Raw genomic sequence first — 16,578 nt, 5'->3', positions numbered from 1 at the left:
CTCGCTGAGGTCTGAGTTGAGCTTGTTCTGATAACTTATTACTCAAAACTTGTAAATATAGACAGAAGCATTTATATAAGCTGAAACCTATCCAAGGTAGTGGCAGCGATAATGGGGTGGGGTAATAATATGGTGCAAAGGGTAACAGAATTTACATTTAAGTTCTACTCATCTTGTAAGAGTGAAGGTAATACACGAATTTGAAACAACCTTAAAGCTTGGAATTACTGGGTTTTTGGACATCATCAATCATCCAGTATTCTACAAAACTAGAGAACACAACATTTTGGAACCTTCAAGCTGCTTAAAAAGTCAATGAATATCTACAGTTCCACACATCATATATGTATTTGCTTGGATGAAATGTTACTTTTATCTCATTAACAAAACTATCCAAAAAAGACAAACCACTTCTCTTCACCTTTTAAACATGATAAAACAAAGAAGTGAATATTACAGTGAACCTTGCATCCCAAACATATTCATTTAAAAGAAGAAGGAAAGAAGTCAACACATGCATAACAATTTTGCACATCACTACAAACTATGACAAGCAGAATTTCAACTTCTCCTTTTCAAAATAATTCAGAATATTTAAAGTTATGCTCCAAAGAAACTCCCATGTATGTGGAGTATATAATAAGCCTGCATACTGTGAGAGTAGCATTTCCATTAACAAGCATCTACCAATGAATGATTTCCAAATGAAGTACATAACAGACTTTTAAAATAAAGAATCAAAAATAACTTAAAAGAAGCATCAATGCTTACCTTGTAAACCAACAATGAACTCTGGTTTGAAAGAGAAAAAATTTGAAAGCAGTGGGACAATAAAGCCAAATTATCAGAACTTTGACCATACGGTATACAGGGTATAGAGATTTTAAAGTCATCTTAATCATTCCAAATTCCATCATTAAGTACAGAAGTTCTAGTTATAACACGCATCTCAATACACTTCTGCAATCTGAGAGGAAATGGGAAGGAAAATCGTCTTTAACTATTTTTATATCCTCTCTATATAAAAGGGTTACACAAAACCCTACACAGGTAACCCACAACTAATAATTCAATTTAGACCTCTGAACACGGGGAAAATATACTACACTAAGAAAACCTGCTATATCTCATGATGCATCACTACAAGCAAACACATGAACATTCTAATTATCAGCATGTATCATATCAAAATATCACTACCTCTTGAAAGGCAAATTTGATACCAGTTATACACAACAAAACACCCTGTTGTCTGTAAAGCAGCAGCAGCAGAATTATAGAAGAAAATGGCCCCTCCATGTAATATATTCCCACAAACATACTTAACTCTTTTTTTACACAAAAGGTACTCAACATAACATGAACATATTGTAAGTAACTTGACAATATAACTAGAAATGTACTGGCTGTTCAGATAACAATACTAACACAGTCCTTTAATACTTTTAATGCTCCCTTTTATACAAGACCAACGGTGATCATCCCTGTATGGTGAAAATTCAGTAACGTGAATGAAATTATATTAACAAACTAAGAGGATACTTTCCATAATCTTCAGGCTCAATTTTTAATGTTTACCATTTCCCTCATCGATAGGAAACAGATGTTTTGAAAATGTGGCACAGTTGAGATATTTTGGAACAACGATAACAGATCGAAACCTGTTTCAGGAGGAAATTAAGAGGAGATTGAACTCGGGTAATGCTTGCTACCATTCAGTCCAGAACCTTTCGTCTTCTCGTCTGCTGTCCAAAAACATAAAAATTAGAATATACAAAACTGTAATTTTGTCTGTGTTTCTGTATGGGTGTGAAACTTGGTCTCTGACATTAAGGGAGGAATATAGACTGAGGGTGTTTGAGAACAGGGTGTTGAGGAAAATATTTGGACTGAAGAGAGATGAAGTGACAGGAGGTTGGAGAAAACTCCATAATGAGGAGCTTCATAACTTGTACTCTTCTCCAATTATAATTAGAATGATCAAGTCAAGGAGGACGAGGAGGACAGGGCATGTAGCATGAATGAGGGAGATGATGAATGCATATAGGATATTGGTGGGAAAGCCAGAAGGAAAGAGACCACTGGGAAGACCAAGGTGTAGGTGGGTGGACAATATTAAAATGGATCTTAGAGAGACAGGATGGGATGATATGGATTGGATTGATCAGGCTCAGGATAGGGACCAGTGGAGGTCTCTTGTGAACACAGTAATGAACCTTTTGGTTCCATAAAATGCTGGGAAATTCTTGAGTAGCTGCAGATTTGGCTTCTCCTCAAGAAGGGCTCAGCTCCGTAAGTAAGTAAGTAAGTAAGTAAGTGAGTACCATTTCCCTCATTCAATAGATATCACCAATGAACAGCATGACTCATCTAATGAAACTATTAGGACTTAACTCAATGGTATATTTAATATATCTTCACGACAAAAATTTCTAAACCGAAAGAAAATTATAGTTTAGAAAAAGGGACATTTTACTGTTCTTGACTTAATACTCCAGACTGCAAGAATATCTCAATAGATTCATCATAAAAGTGATTTTCTCTGCTACTGACCTACCCATGAACTTTATCTCATAAGTTTTGTTCACCCGAAAACAAGCAGATCCTGTGCTTTCAAAGCAGCTGCAAGAATTGAACCCAGTCCCCTATGACATCATGTAAATACTTGTAATATCTAATTTCATAAAAATCCATTCACCAGTTCTCAAGTTGTTTCATGTGTGCAAATGAACAGAGATAATAATTTTAATAGATGCTCAGCAGGAACACGAACACACCTAAAAATGAGTTGCTCCTCCGTGCTCCATAATTACTCATAAATAAATTACAGTACACACAAGTAATAACAGCTGTACTAATTCCAAGTATCTCAGCAACAAAGAACAGAATGTATGATGCAGTCTCAAATTAATGTAGGGCAGCATTTCTCAACTACCATTAAGTCGTCATTCCCATTGCAAACTTTTTATCAGTGAATGTTACTTCTACTGTGAACTGACTGAAGATAATCTTGTACATATGACAGACATACAGGTGATCACCATTCATTTATTATTGACACTGTTTCTGTTAACAGGCTCAAGTTCTGATGCATAAGTAGATGCATAAGTACAATTAACTTATATTTATGTAATTTGCAATCTTATTATTTTTTCAACTAGACTGTTATTGTACAGATGTCATTGTATTTATATTGTATTTGACTTGTTCCATATCATATGGAGTCTACCTGTATCTGGATTTATGGAACGTAAATAAATTGAACAATTGAACAATCTCATCCATGTCTGCAAGCACATACAGTATATGTGAAGTGAAACTGGTCTATTATCACCAAGAGCACATATATGCACGAAAGGTATGTTCTCTGATCTTGGCATCAAGTTATAACTACTTTCTTTGCTCCACCACAGCCTTCTATGACATTTACTACATTATTTGACATCTAGTGGAGATATTTTTAACCAGTATAAATATTTAATATAATTACATGGTTTTGCTATATTTTGGTAAAAATCTGCTGGTGATACAGTCATGCCGATATCTACAAACATGAGTTGTGATTTGGATAGATTATAAGAACATTAAACAATTAAGTTTTGCATTTTCAAAGTCGTCCTTGAGGGGCTGAACATTTGTTTAACCGTCTCAGGAGGTACAGAAAACCACTGATGTGGGGGCTATCACTAACTTTCTTGGAAAAAGACAAAGAGATCCCTGGAATTATGTTTGGGTTTGAAAACAGGTAAATTTTACGAGTATGTATTCTCCATAATTCTATATGCAAACTGAACTTTCATTCTAATAAACACAAGATATAATGTATAAATAATATGAATGTGCAGCAATTTACAAATTAAATTTCATAGGATTAAGAAAGGAAATGAACTGAGGTAAATTCAAAGATTGAGCAAAGCACTGGTTCCCAAATGGTGGTCTGCAAATCCTCTGGAGTTGAGAAAATGTTTGAGACAGACTGTTGAACAAAACATGCAAAATTGTGGACTTTTTGTGTACTAATATCACTTGAAACTCCGTAACCTTTAGTCCGCAAACAAACTATACTGACCAAGGGACCACCGCTTGTTGGCAAAGTTAGTACCAACTTTTGCGGATAGAGGGTGTCGCATGGTCAGTGCAACGGATTCCCGGGGGCCATTTAATCTAGACCAGAGCAGCTATTTCCTTGAAATAGATCCTTAATTATCCTCATGAGGCTGAGTGGACCCCATTCCAGACCCACTACTTCACAGAAAATCTGTTGCGCCAAAATCGAACCCGGGACCTCTTGATCTGTAGCCAGGAACTCTGACCGCTTGACCACAGAGGCAGTCTATATCACTTGAAATTGGATATTAAAGTAATATATGGAGATACTGTTCCACTGATCTGTTTAGGAAAGACCTGCACCATCCCTCCCTCCCCATTTGCATGATTTTACTCTCCTTATATTCTAGAAGGGAAAGTATTTGTGAAACACAATATAAAAGTTAGGCTGCATGGGGATGGAACAGTTAAAGGGAGCGTCTAAAATGTGAGGCAGACATATGAAGGAGAAATTCTGCCGGAAAACATTTTAGGAAAAGGATTTTTGAAGGGTCTCACAAAGGAACAGGTTTGGGAAACTTTGGTCTGAAGGAAAACAAATTACCACTGTTAACACTGACCTGCCTTTTACTGAAGAATGATACTAATTACCACTTGAGCTTCTGACACTGGCACATTAACACTTGACATTCAGAAGCTAAACCAAAAGTACTACATATGAAGCAATATGTTAATGGACAAATCATTTGAAGGTGTTACATTTTTACTGGTAAGTACAACCAAAATGACTTTACAAAAAGCCTAAATATGACATGAGAACACTTAAAGTGATGTAATGAAACACTGCAATTCAATTACTTACCTTAATGGCAGTCTGCATAAGTACTGTGGTGGCATAGTTAACTCCCTTTGTACCCAGGTGCAGCACTGTATGGTAACCCTGCTCCTTTGCTTTTGCTATATACTCATCAATTTCCTGCCAACAGGACAAGTAAAAGCATGTCACAAATGACCTGTACTAGCAAAAGATCAGCTATGTCACTATGCAATGCATATAATTATTCTTATTTGACAATACAGATAAATTTCTGTTTACACTGTTCAATTATGATTTATATTACCCTTCTTTTCTATTTTATCTTCGACACATTCTGTATGCATCTGTGCTCCCCACTCCTCACCTACAGACCAAATGACAGATTTTGTTGAAAACTCATATGTATGAATGTACGAATACATCACATCATTGCGAATCATACAACTCTCTGTGCCATGTTCTATTTATTTATTTTTGGTTCATTTAATGATGTTCTCAGTAGCTCAGACCACATAACATTCAATGGTAGGATGATTAGTGAATAATTAATTTGAAATGATGAATGAGGAAGCACTCTTAACCTAATCTGAGGTACAGGTACCATAATGGCGTTTGTTTGGTCAGACCGAGGAAAACCATGAAAAACCTCAGCCAAGTTAGTCGGTCTTCGGACTGAGATCTGAACAACCCACTTGATGCCAACATTTGCTCTTGTACATTCTAAGGAAGATGGGGCACTAGCACCACTTAATGTAGGGCCCTGAAATGTGTGACAACAAATCTTTACAAAATATGAAACTTCCATTAAAATACATATTTTTGTAGAATACAAACATCATGATGGCTACACTAAATGTATAATTACCATTCTATCTGATAATGACAATGAATGAAGTACTGTAGCTAGACATATGAAATTTGATACACCGTACCTAAAAATGTAATATGAGTTATTCTGCATTTGGACACATTCAAATTTACAATCACAGTGATGGTATGAGGTTATACTTGGCAATTTTAAAGTAGTGGAAATCTGCACTGCTGGACCAGTAGCTTATAAAATTATTCATCTAATTCCTGCTCTGGACTGACTCAAATCTAGGAATAACTTCCCGCCATTCTTAACACACAAGTATTTTACCTGCAAGGGACGTCTAGCCCACACTACACCTAAAACCTTGGGAGGATTGTGGTGATGAATAGGATAATCCTGATGATGAAAAACAGAACAAAATAGTCATGCCTTCAATCAAAACTTGCAATCCTAGCACTCCCATGTGTCATTGTGTGCCTTAAAATGTACAGGCATAGGGATTGGTATTTTGTAAATGAGCTTCTATACCTGCCATGGTGATACAGATATATTCAAGAGTCCATTACTAATTACTTCCTAAATGGCTCTCTACGTCACTTCAAGTATAAAATGCAAGTTCACCTGTTCACGACGACTGAGCATGGGATGAACAAACTTCCTGTACAAGATGCTGGAGCCCTTGGTAGCTGGGGAAAGAAGCCAAAGCACCAGGATTATCTTGATCTCATAATAAAATGGAAACCTGTAACAAAATATTGGAGCAGCCAATTTAATTTCTGAAAGAGTAGGTTATAACACAAAATCAAAATGAAAATTCAGAAGCACTAGGTAAATGTTACGTCAATTTAAACAGCACCAATCACAAATCTCCTGTCCCCTTCTGAAACTCATTTTTAACAATGAATCAATTTGGGCAAAACTAGTAAAATGACCCCCTATACAATTCCCATCAGTTGCAATGCAGAATACTGGTAACAGTTTATCCATGACATCATAAATTTTTACATATTAATGTGACACACACAGTGCACTGATCATGCAGAAGCAGAGGCAATAAATTCCTTTACATTTTACCTAACAAGATAATGATAATCTCTGTTATATTAAAAACTGTAATGTTCGGCTGTGTTGTGAGTATGAACATTATCACAAAGGTTATATTAAGTTCTTACCATGATATTTCACAGTATTTATTTGAGGGATGAATCAAGAAAGTCCATAAAAAAGTATAGGTATTCCTGTAACAGACCTTGGAGGTCCATAGGGTTGTGAGATGTTGAGGTTCCCACATTTTCTAAACAATCGGCTCATAAATGGCGGTAAGGTTCTCAGCCCTACGTGCCAGCCACCCTTTACCCCCAAGAACATTCAAAGAATATTCCTGGTACTCATTTCTGTTAGAGACTGAGTCGACTCCAGGGCCAGAGTGCGGCTGGAAGGGTTAGGTAAAGTAAAAAAGTTCAATGACCTTATTGGGATTTGATCCCATGACCTTCCGACTTGTAGCACAGTGCCTCAACCAACTACGCTACCATGTTCCCCCCAAGAAAGTCCATAGGTTCACAAAAAAATGAATGCAGTAAAGCAGTCTCAAACTTTTTTCATACTTTTTTGCAATTATAACCTGAAGTTTTAGAACAACATACTTTTTCATTATGATGGCCTATTCTCAACAGCATATTAATTCCTTAACTGCTTAGGGCATTCACAACTATCTTCATTTTATGTCTTTCATACCATCTCTGAATAATCTAATGAGACTGGCCAATCTGTCTCTCCAGAGACACAATTACAATTCACAACACTTTGTATGTGATCATTAAATGTAATTAACAATCAAGTTCCTTCCGTCAAATGTGACACTTTTTTAAGTTTTCCACCTCGTCAGCACCTGCCTTACATGTTTCGGCTCACCACGGAGCCATCATCAGAGGCATTTATAGTAGAAAAAGAAATCACCAACACACAAAACTTCACTTTGTCCAAGATAGCCACGTTCCAGTTAATTAAAATAATTACAAATAGTTAAAATTACCCAGAATGTCGGTTCACTAAAAGTTTTTCACACACCACAGTAGCTTCCTTATTTGATTCGTCGTTAATTCTGTAAAATTATGTTTCGTTATTTGAAGTAAGAATTCTTAAAATCCCTAGAATTCTTTCCCGCTTGGCCCAATCTTTTTGCTTCGTGATGTTGTTGACGTGTGTTGTCTGTAAATAAAAAGTTGTGGTTTTATTTAGATTGTATTATATAAGTTTTTATGTGTATATACTTTTAAGGTTCACTAACCTTACCTGTCGGTAGTTGATGTTGCTTGTCTGTGTGTTGTGATGCTTGTGTGCTTAAGGAGTGCTGTGTCGTGTGGTTTATGTATCCTGTGTTTGTGACGTCAGTGTGGGGGTGTACGAATCCTGTATTATGAGTTCGAAGAGGTTTTTTTGATTGTTGGTTTCTTTTATCTGTCTTTGTTCTTCTATTAATTTTTTGTGTTTGTTATGATAATATATTTGGAAATCTTCCTTTACATTCATTAGATTGCCCTTCTTAGCTGTTTCGAGGATTTCCATGATTGTGCTGACGAGGTGGAAAACTTAAAAAAGTGTCACATTTGACGGAAGGAACTTGATTGTTAATTGGTTAGTGTGACGGACCAGAATGAAAGACCTTAAAATTAAATGTAATATCTGTGCACATTCTTGAAATGATCCATTCATGATATTAACACTGACCAGAATTCATTCAGTTTTCATGCAAAAACAAACATTTCATATTCTACTGAAAGTGACCTGACTCAAACCTTTAGTAACAACAGACAGTGAAACATCAACAGATTATTTTATTCTATAACCTTTGTAATTTAGCTCCTTCTTTGTGGAGTGCTCAGTGAGAGAGTTACACTGAAGAGAAGGAATGCTGTATTGAGAAGAAACTTGGCTGAACTCCAAAAGAAACTAAGGGTAAAATTTCCTGGTTCAGAGTGCCTTACTGCAGATGATATAAAAATAGTTACTGAAGTCAGACATTTAAATGCACAGGGAGAAATTCACAAGTAGAGCTAAAGTCATCTTTTAGACAGTCAAATAAGAACTTACCAGAAGCTGAGGAACATGTCCGTAAAAGTTTCTGCACATGTGAAAAGTGCAAATACTATCCAGTACATCATCCATTTTACCTGTAAATAAGACAGGACTGAATAAATCTAACTGGAATATTATATATGTAGAGAGATACTAAGAGACTGCTAAACATATTATGGATTACCCATTGTATTTCATTCCTGTGTAAGGTTTTAACAGGGGGCATGCGGTAGCATAGTTGGTTGAGGCACTATGCTACAAGTCGGGAGGTCGCGGGTTCAAGTCCCGATGAGGTCACTGGATTTTTGGCCATGCCATAGCTCAAGTGGTTAGATGCTGGCTTCCCACCGCGGCGTCCCGGGTTCGATCCCGGGTCTGGTCAAGTGGTATTTGTGGTGGACAAAGTGACGCTAGGGCAGGTTTTCTCCGAGTACTTCGGTTTCCCCTGCCAATCTTCATTCCACCAATTGCTCGACAATCACCCTCACCTATCATCTGGGACTGGTACAATATGCCAGAAGTGGCCGCAGTACAAGGGACTTAGTCCCGCCCCACTAGCAGTACAAAAAGGTTTCAACAAATAATAAAACTAAAACTTAAATAAAAAAAATCATGCCACACAGTGTGTTCAGTGCCAAGGATATTTCTTTGATTTGTGGTGGTCTGCATATTTGTAATGCAAGTAGGGAACAATAAGTGAAGTTCACTTGAAGAACTGAGAAAGTATAAATATCAGTATACATGGACAGTGGGTAAGGATTACTGTAAACATTCATTTGTAATTAGCAAACAAATTTAAATGCTTGGTGGTGATACTTCAAAACTTGTAGCAACAAAAATCTAATTTGTTTTCATGTCTCACCCTCCTTCACCATTTGTACAAAAAGCTCTGTGGCTCTCTAGAAGTTTGTGACAAATGCTGATTCATTATGTGATTATCATGTTCAATACTGTCCATTGTCTCAGGTATATTTAATATATACAAGGGCTATTCCGACTGTAACTTCTGGTGAGCTGTTAGCAACACAACCTACCAGTGTATATCCTTTTGTCTCAGGCCCACTGAAACATTCTGTAATGTGTATGTCCATGAACACTGTCTGTAAATTAAAGGATAACTGGATACATTATTAACTTCAGCTTTCAAAAATGGAGATCAATGAGTTGAATGGTATGATATATTCTACATAGTTCTGCATACAAGCTAATGACACAAAATATTCATGATCAAAATATCCTCAAACCATTCATTCATTCATTCATTTTATTTATTTTCCATATATCCGTACAGTATATAACCAGGATGTGGAAATGGTCCTTAAAACACATATCAAAATAATCTTTAAAATACATATACAAAATTGTATGAGTCCATTATTTGCAACAATAGGTTGACATCAATTTTGCAGGTTGCAGATAGGCAAGCTTATTAAATTATAAAATTGCATATAATAATAATAAATAAAATTCAATTAAAACATGAGTTAAATAACTTACTATAAGAACACAGTCACAATTTCATATAATCACTTAAATTACCAATTAGGTGTCCTCCAGCATCACACATTTATAACCAGTTCTATGTTAAATGTTCATATAAGTTAGAGAGGTGTAACAGCCTCTTCAATACATGTTTAAAATTGTACCATCAACAGCCATCTTTGTTATGATTATCAATTAATAACAAACAAATCTGGGTTATTAAAATTTGATTCTAAATTTGTAGATCACATTAGTAAGGTTAAATAAAATATGAGCCATAATAATTTTAGATAAGACAACTGCATATATAAATTGAAAATATATTACAAATAATTTCATAGAGTAAAAAGAGTGACAAAATCAAAATCTCTTCAGGTGTTGCTTTAAAGATTAACAGATCAGAAGCCAACATTTTTATTGCTTGAGGTCGATGATTAAAGGCTTTAATGCCTGCTACATATGCACCTTTACTGTATTTTGATAGGTTGACAGTAGGTAAGTAAAGTTTATTTAGGGATCTAGTTTTATATTTGTGAATCTCATTAACAGAATTTAAAAGATGTTTATTATTAATTGTAAATAAAATTAATGAATACATGAACTGAGAATAAAACGTCATTATCTCCAGGTTCTTGAATAAATCCCTACAAGACTCACTTGGACCAGAATTCGTAATAATTCTAATAGCCCTCTTTTGCAGTATAAAAACATTGTTAGCGCAAGAACAGCCTCCCCCAAAAATTATACCATAGCTCAAGATAGAATGAATGTGGGAAAAATAAATTAATGTATCTGGAGGGATAAAGTAGTATTTTATATTTCCCAATGCATAACATGCACTGGAAATTTTATTGATAACTTAATCAATATGCTGTTTCCATGTGAGAGTATCATCAATGATTAAGTCTAAAAATTTTGTATCCATCACATTGGTTAAATTAGTCAGATCATAAGTAATTTGTGTGGTAATATTATAATGATTCATGGAATGAAATTCAACATATTGAGATTTATTAAAATTCAAAGTGAGCAAATCAGCATTAAACCATGAATTAATATCTTTAAAAGTTTTATTACAGTTCATACCAAAGTCTAATTTGTTCGTGCCAGTTACTATAATACTGGTGTTATCTGCAAATAATACCATGTTATTATTTTTATTAATTATTTTTGGTAAGTCATTTATATAAAACAGAAAAAGCAGTGGGCCAAGGATCAAGCCTTGAGGAACACCGCATCTGATTAATTCCCAATCAGAAGAGTTGCTACAATCAATTCTGTTCCCTATTACAACTCTTCGATATCTACCTGACAAGCAAGATTCAATGAGTGATTTAAATTTCTCATCTATTCCATAGAATATTAATTTTTCCAATGTTCTGTGATTAACACAAACAAATGCTTTCTGTAAATCACAGGAAATGCCTCCCACCAATAGTTTATTATTCATCACAAATAAGATGCTATCAATCAATGAAAAAGCCGCTTTCTCAGTTGAAGAAAGTGATCTAAAACCATACTGTTCTTGAACCAATAAATCATTTGTTTCGATATGTGTAATAAGTCAAGCATACATAAGTTTTTCAATTATTTTAGAAAAAGAAGTTAGCAGGGATATATGCCTATAGTTAGATACATCACGAGTTTTCCCTTTTTTAAATAGTGGTCTGACTACAGCAAATTTCAATCTATCAGGGAAGACACCAGTGTTAAGTATTGCATTACAAATATGAGTAAATGGGGAAATTATAAATGGAAGGCTTAGCTTTAATATTTTATTAGAGATTTCATCGTATCCACTCGAATTTTTAGTCTTTAGTGTCTTAATAAATTTTGCGATTTCCTGAGTAGAGGCATACTGCCATTTCATCTAGGTAAAAGGTCCGTTAAATGAATCTACTAAGTAATCGGTTGGAGTAGATAGTTTCAGAATTGGATATATATTATTTGGAATAATAGAATCAGCTATAGATGAAGCCTATTGTAACAAATCTGTCCAGAAAATGGCAGAAACACATGGCTGTATAATTAAAGTGCACTGTCACAGACTTATATTAAGTCTAACCTTGGCAAGTGCAACATCATCATCTTGAACTGAACCTAATGAGGAACTTCAATGCAATGCTGTCTGTCTGTCTGTCTAACTAGGAAGGGTCTTGGACGGTTGAGCTGACCAGAGCAGGATGCTGCGCTGATTGATCTCTCTGTGTTGCCTTCATTTAAAGATTAGTGGGAATTTCATTCAGCATGTTCAAGCATGAGTGACCAAAATCCCATTTGCAACCCACGAGATCATCTCTCATGGCGATGATAAAAAAATGTGCAGATAATGAAACTCCCAACATGAAATCCGCGAATTCAGAATAGCCAGCCTACTATGTCCATATCCTTACCCCTCCATACAAATAATGTCAGACTCAAATTCATAAAAGGCAATGATATGAACTGGAAACAAGATGTTGGTACTGGACCAGTTACACTTACAACTTTATATAATGAGAGTCAAAATAGCTGTCATAAAATAAATCGGTCAAGAATCTTTTTACCAGCAAATTGGACTTAAATTTGAGGAAGAAACTAATGAAATGCTACATTTGGAGCATAGCTCTGTATGGGGCTGAAACATGGACACTTAGGGCAGTAGATCAGAAACATCTGGAAAGTTTTGAAATGTGGTGTTGGAGAAGGATGGAGAAGATCAGTTGGACTGATTATGTGAGAAATGAAGAAGTGTTAATTAGAGTCAGTGAGCAGAGGAATATCCTACACGAAATAAGAAAACAGAAGGCTAATTGGATTGGTCATGTTTTACGCAGAAACTGCCTTCTAAAAGAAATTATTGAAGGAAAGATAGATGGGCGGATAGAAGTGACAAGAAGACGAGGAAGAAGACATAAGAAGATGCTGGATGACCTTGGGGACAGAAGAGGATACTGTAATTTGAAGGAGAAAGCTCTAGATCGCATTAAGTGGAGGAACTGTTTTGGAAGAGACTGTGGACCTGTCGTCTGACAGATTACTGATGATGATGATTTAATGTACTGAGGAGTCTGAGAAAAACCATGAAGGCATGTCACGACAGCCAGTATTGAAGCTGAGATTAGAGCCGGATAACTCTAGGATGTGAAGTGGGCGTGTGACCATTATATCCAGACGCTCAGTCGGTTAAATTTCTGCTGGCCCTCACCAGCACAGTAATTCTTTGTTTCGAGTCTCGGTCGTAACTACTACAACGAACACAAATTTAGCAAGACAGAGGACGGAATCCATCTCGAATAGAGTATAAAGAAAGGGCAAGCCAATATGTGCTTTAAAACAAACGGCGTACGCTTCCAATAACGCGTAATTTTATTAGACCTTCCCCATCTGTACAGACACAGAAAAAAAAGAATTGACCGTTTGACGAAGGAGATTTAAATGTCCAGCAAATCCTGCGGTATGGACTTCTTACTTGCTTACTCATGAAGCTGAGCCCTTCTTGAGGAGCTGCCAATTCTGCACCTACTCAAGAATTTTCCAGCATTTTATGGAACCCGAAGGTTTATTACCGTGTTCACAAGAGCCCTCCAATGGTCCCTATCCTGGGATATTCGAAACGTCATATTTTCGAAATATTTTGAGAATTTCCATTCTTCGAGCAAATTTAAAACAATTTAATTTTCTGAAAACACTGATCTGTTCATTTCATTATCTTTCCACAACTTTCTTTGACATCTCGGCAACCCCCAAAGGGATCGCGACCCACATTTTGAGAAACTATAACTTCGATGAACACATAAGTGGTTGCTACGCATGCATGAAAGCACACTGCCGATACTAAAGTAGTCACACGTAAGGTAACATGCCTAGTTTGAAGCCACGCATTCTGCTCTGTTCTCAGGCTATCAGTCCTCATCACTGCAACGTAATACTCCTGTCTCACCAAGACAACAGGATGAGGCAGATAAAGTTCCCTTTGTCCTCAGCTTCTAGATTCGCGCAAACCCTTTCACACGACAAAGGAGTGGTCACCAAAGCCCCGGCAATCTATTTCTGCAACACTCATCTCGTTAGAGCTCCTGCAAACGCATACTTTCCTTCCACCACTAACTGCAGGGTACTGGGTCTTTCTGGCGTAGCGGGCAATTACTCCTCTAATCATGAAATTCGCCGACATGTAACTCAGAATTTAACATCGCCACTGGACCCTACCGTGAGAAACTTCAATCTAATTCACAACTTCTCAATCAATTTATCTTAGCATTGAGCTGGGATAGAGAAGTCGGTATAGCGATTAGTTACTGGCTGGACGACCGAGGGGTCGGAGTTCGAGTCCTTGGTGGGATCAAGAATGTTCACTTCCCCGTGTCGTCCAGACCGGCTCTGGGGACCACCCAATCTCCTATCCAATGAGTACCGTGGGTTCTTTCCCCTGGGGTAAAGCAGCAGAGGCGTGAAGCCGATCATTCACCTCCAACTAATGCCAAGGTCAAGAAGATGTGGGTCTATACATCCACTCCCTTATACGCCTTCATGGCGTAGTGCTTACTTAGTTAATTACAGAGACAACTTTACTTTTTTCTCTTTTAATATTATCCATCCATTTATGTTTAGGTTTCCCGAACTATCTCCATCCATGAGGTCTTCCGACCAAAACTGTGTTACGTACTTCTGGTTCCTCCATACGTGACACATACCTGGCTCATTCCATTCCGTTTGAATTAATTACCATGACAACACAAGCCGAAGAGGAAAACGTGAAGCACTTGCCAACAGGAGCAACGCACCTTCAACTTTTCCATTGTTCAGACCGGCTCTGGGGCCAACCCAGCCTCCTACCCAAAGGTATCAAAGCTATTTACCCCGAGATACAGCGGCCGGGGCGTGAGGCTAACAACTCATTTCCATCTAGTGCTGAGATAAGCGAACGTTTATATGAGATAACTCCACTCTGCCATACTTTTTTATGGCGTGGCGCTTAATTAAACACAAGGACAATTTCGTCGTTTACATTTTTCTGTTGTCCTGTTAAAGATTATTTCTTAGGTCAAAATATTCTTCCCAACATCTTGTCCTCTAATTGTGTTCTTCTCTCAGTACAAAAGACTACACCTGCATGTTAGCAAACCTTTAGGATCCTTTAAGGCAAACCCGCAGTTTGCAACCTTCCAAGGGCTTACGTTGATACGTTTCTTACAGCCGTCACCTTTACTTTGTAAGGGGCCAGGAGATACGATCGTAGAAGAGTCAGTAAAAGGGGCCGAATGTCGTCAGACTCTGACTTGTGTTAATGGTGGCGGAAAACTAAGCGGAGAGGTACGCTTGTTACCTAACGCATACTTGATGATCATTTAATGCTGATACAAATCTATTGTTGACAGAATTAATCACCAGGAAAAATGGCTTACGCGGTTTGAATTATTATTTCCTTGTGTCTCGTTAAATTTAAATAAACATGGTTGAGATTGCTGTAAATATTTTCATTAAATTCGTCAGGTGACAACATCATACAATTATTTCGCAAGAAATTTGGCACACATATTTGAACGTCTCCTAAAACAAACGTTAAACGACATGGAACAAACAAAATTCGCTCTATAACGTTTAGTGCTTAGTATCCATTAAGTATAAGTGAAGTTATTCCTGTGCTTAATTAATTCAGCACCATGCCATGTAAATGTATGGGGGAGTGGGGGTATAGCTCCATCATTCTTAACCTCGACACTAAATGGAGGTGAGTGTTCAGCTGACCAGCTTCACGCCCCTGCCGCTTTAGCCCCGGTACCCACTGTACAGAAAGCTGGGTAGGCCCCAAGACGTTAAGGAAAAGTGAAAATATATATCTCCCCTGCCAGGAATCGAACCCAGATTCTTCGGTCATCCAGACCGTAGCCTAGTAGACTGAATTACAGCATTTATTTACAAGTATTTTTCAAATTAAATCCAGTAGGGAACTGTTCTGGACGAAGGAGCAGAGGCCGTTAAAATAATTACCATGGGCATTATCAAACAAACATTGTCAAGCTTTCACTTCTGTTGCATAGCTCGTTGCTGACTGCTGGTATGTCATCCATACAGCTCAGCCATATTCCCTAGCGGCGCCGCGAAGGGGTTTCATTTGAACAACTCATATTTGTAGTTTATTTGAGAACGCTGTCAATTGGGGCCATATAACGTCGATCGCCTGGGTGGTGAGAGACAATAATTCATTGGAAAGGATGTGGAAGGAGGTGATAGTGGCCTAATTTATGTTACTACCCTGGTCAATAAGATTGACCAATATCCAAGCGAAAGAAGAGAGTACACTCTTTACACTGAGCAGTCATTGTGATCGACCAGTGTCCGAGCGAAAGAAGAGAGT

The 16,578-nt window shown here is 37.0% G+C and overlaps 1 protein-coding gene across 3 annotated transcripts in view; it reads right to left on the bottom strand.

Moving 5' to 3' along the window:
• LOC111864597 overlaps positions 1-16,578 on the bottom strand; it is a 45,780-nt gene that overhangs the window by 24,956 nt on the left and 4,246 nt on the right. For all 3 annotated transcript variants that reach the window (XM_033751492.1, XM_023851949.2, XM_033751491.1), the window contains exons 2-4: positions 8,772-8,851; positions 6,300-6,420; positions 4,910-5,023 (exon numbers count right to left, since the gene is read on the bottom strand). In XM_033751492.1, the coding sequence (XP_033607383.1) occupies positions 4,910-5,023; positions 6,300-6,420; positions 8,772-8,851 (315 nt within the window). The remainder of the gene's footprint in view (positions 1-4,909; positions 5,024-6,299; positions 6,421-8,771; positions 8,852-16,578) is intronic.

This window comes from Cryptotermes secundus, unplaced genomic scaffold, assembly GCF_002891405.2.
Source record: "Cryptotermes secundus unplaced genomic scaffold, Csec_1.0 scaffold7, whole genome shotgun sequence".
Classification (NCBI taxonomy): Eukaryota; Metazoa; Arthropoda; class Insecta; order Blattodea; family Kalotermitidae; genus Cryptotermes; species Cryptotermes secundus.
Note: the sequence above shows the minus strand (reverse complement) of the source record. Positions and strands in the feature narration are given on the sequence as shown.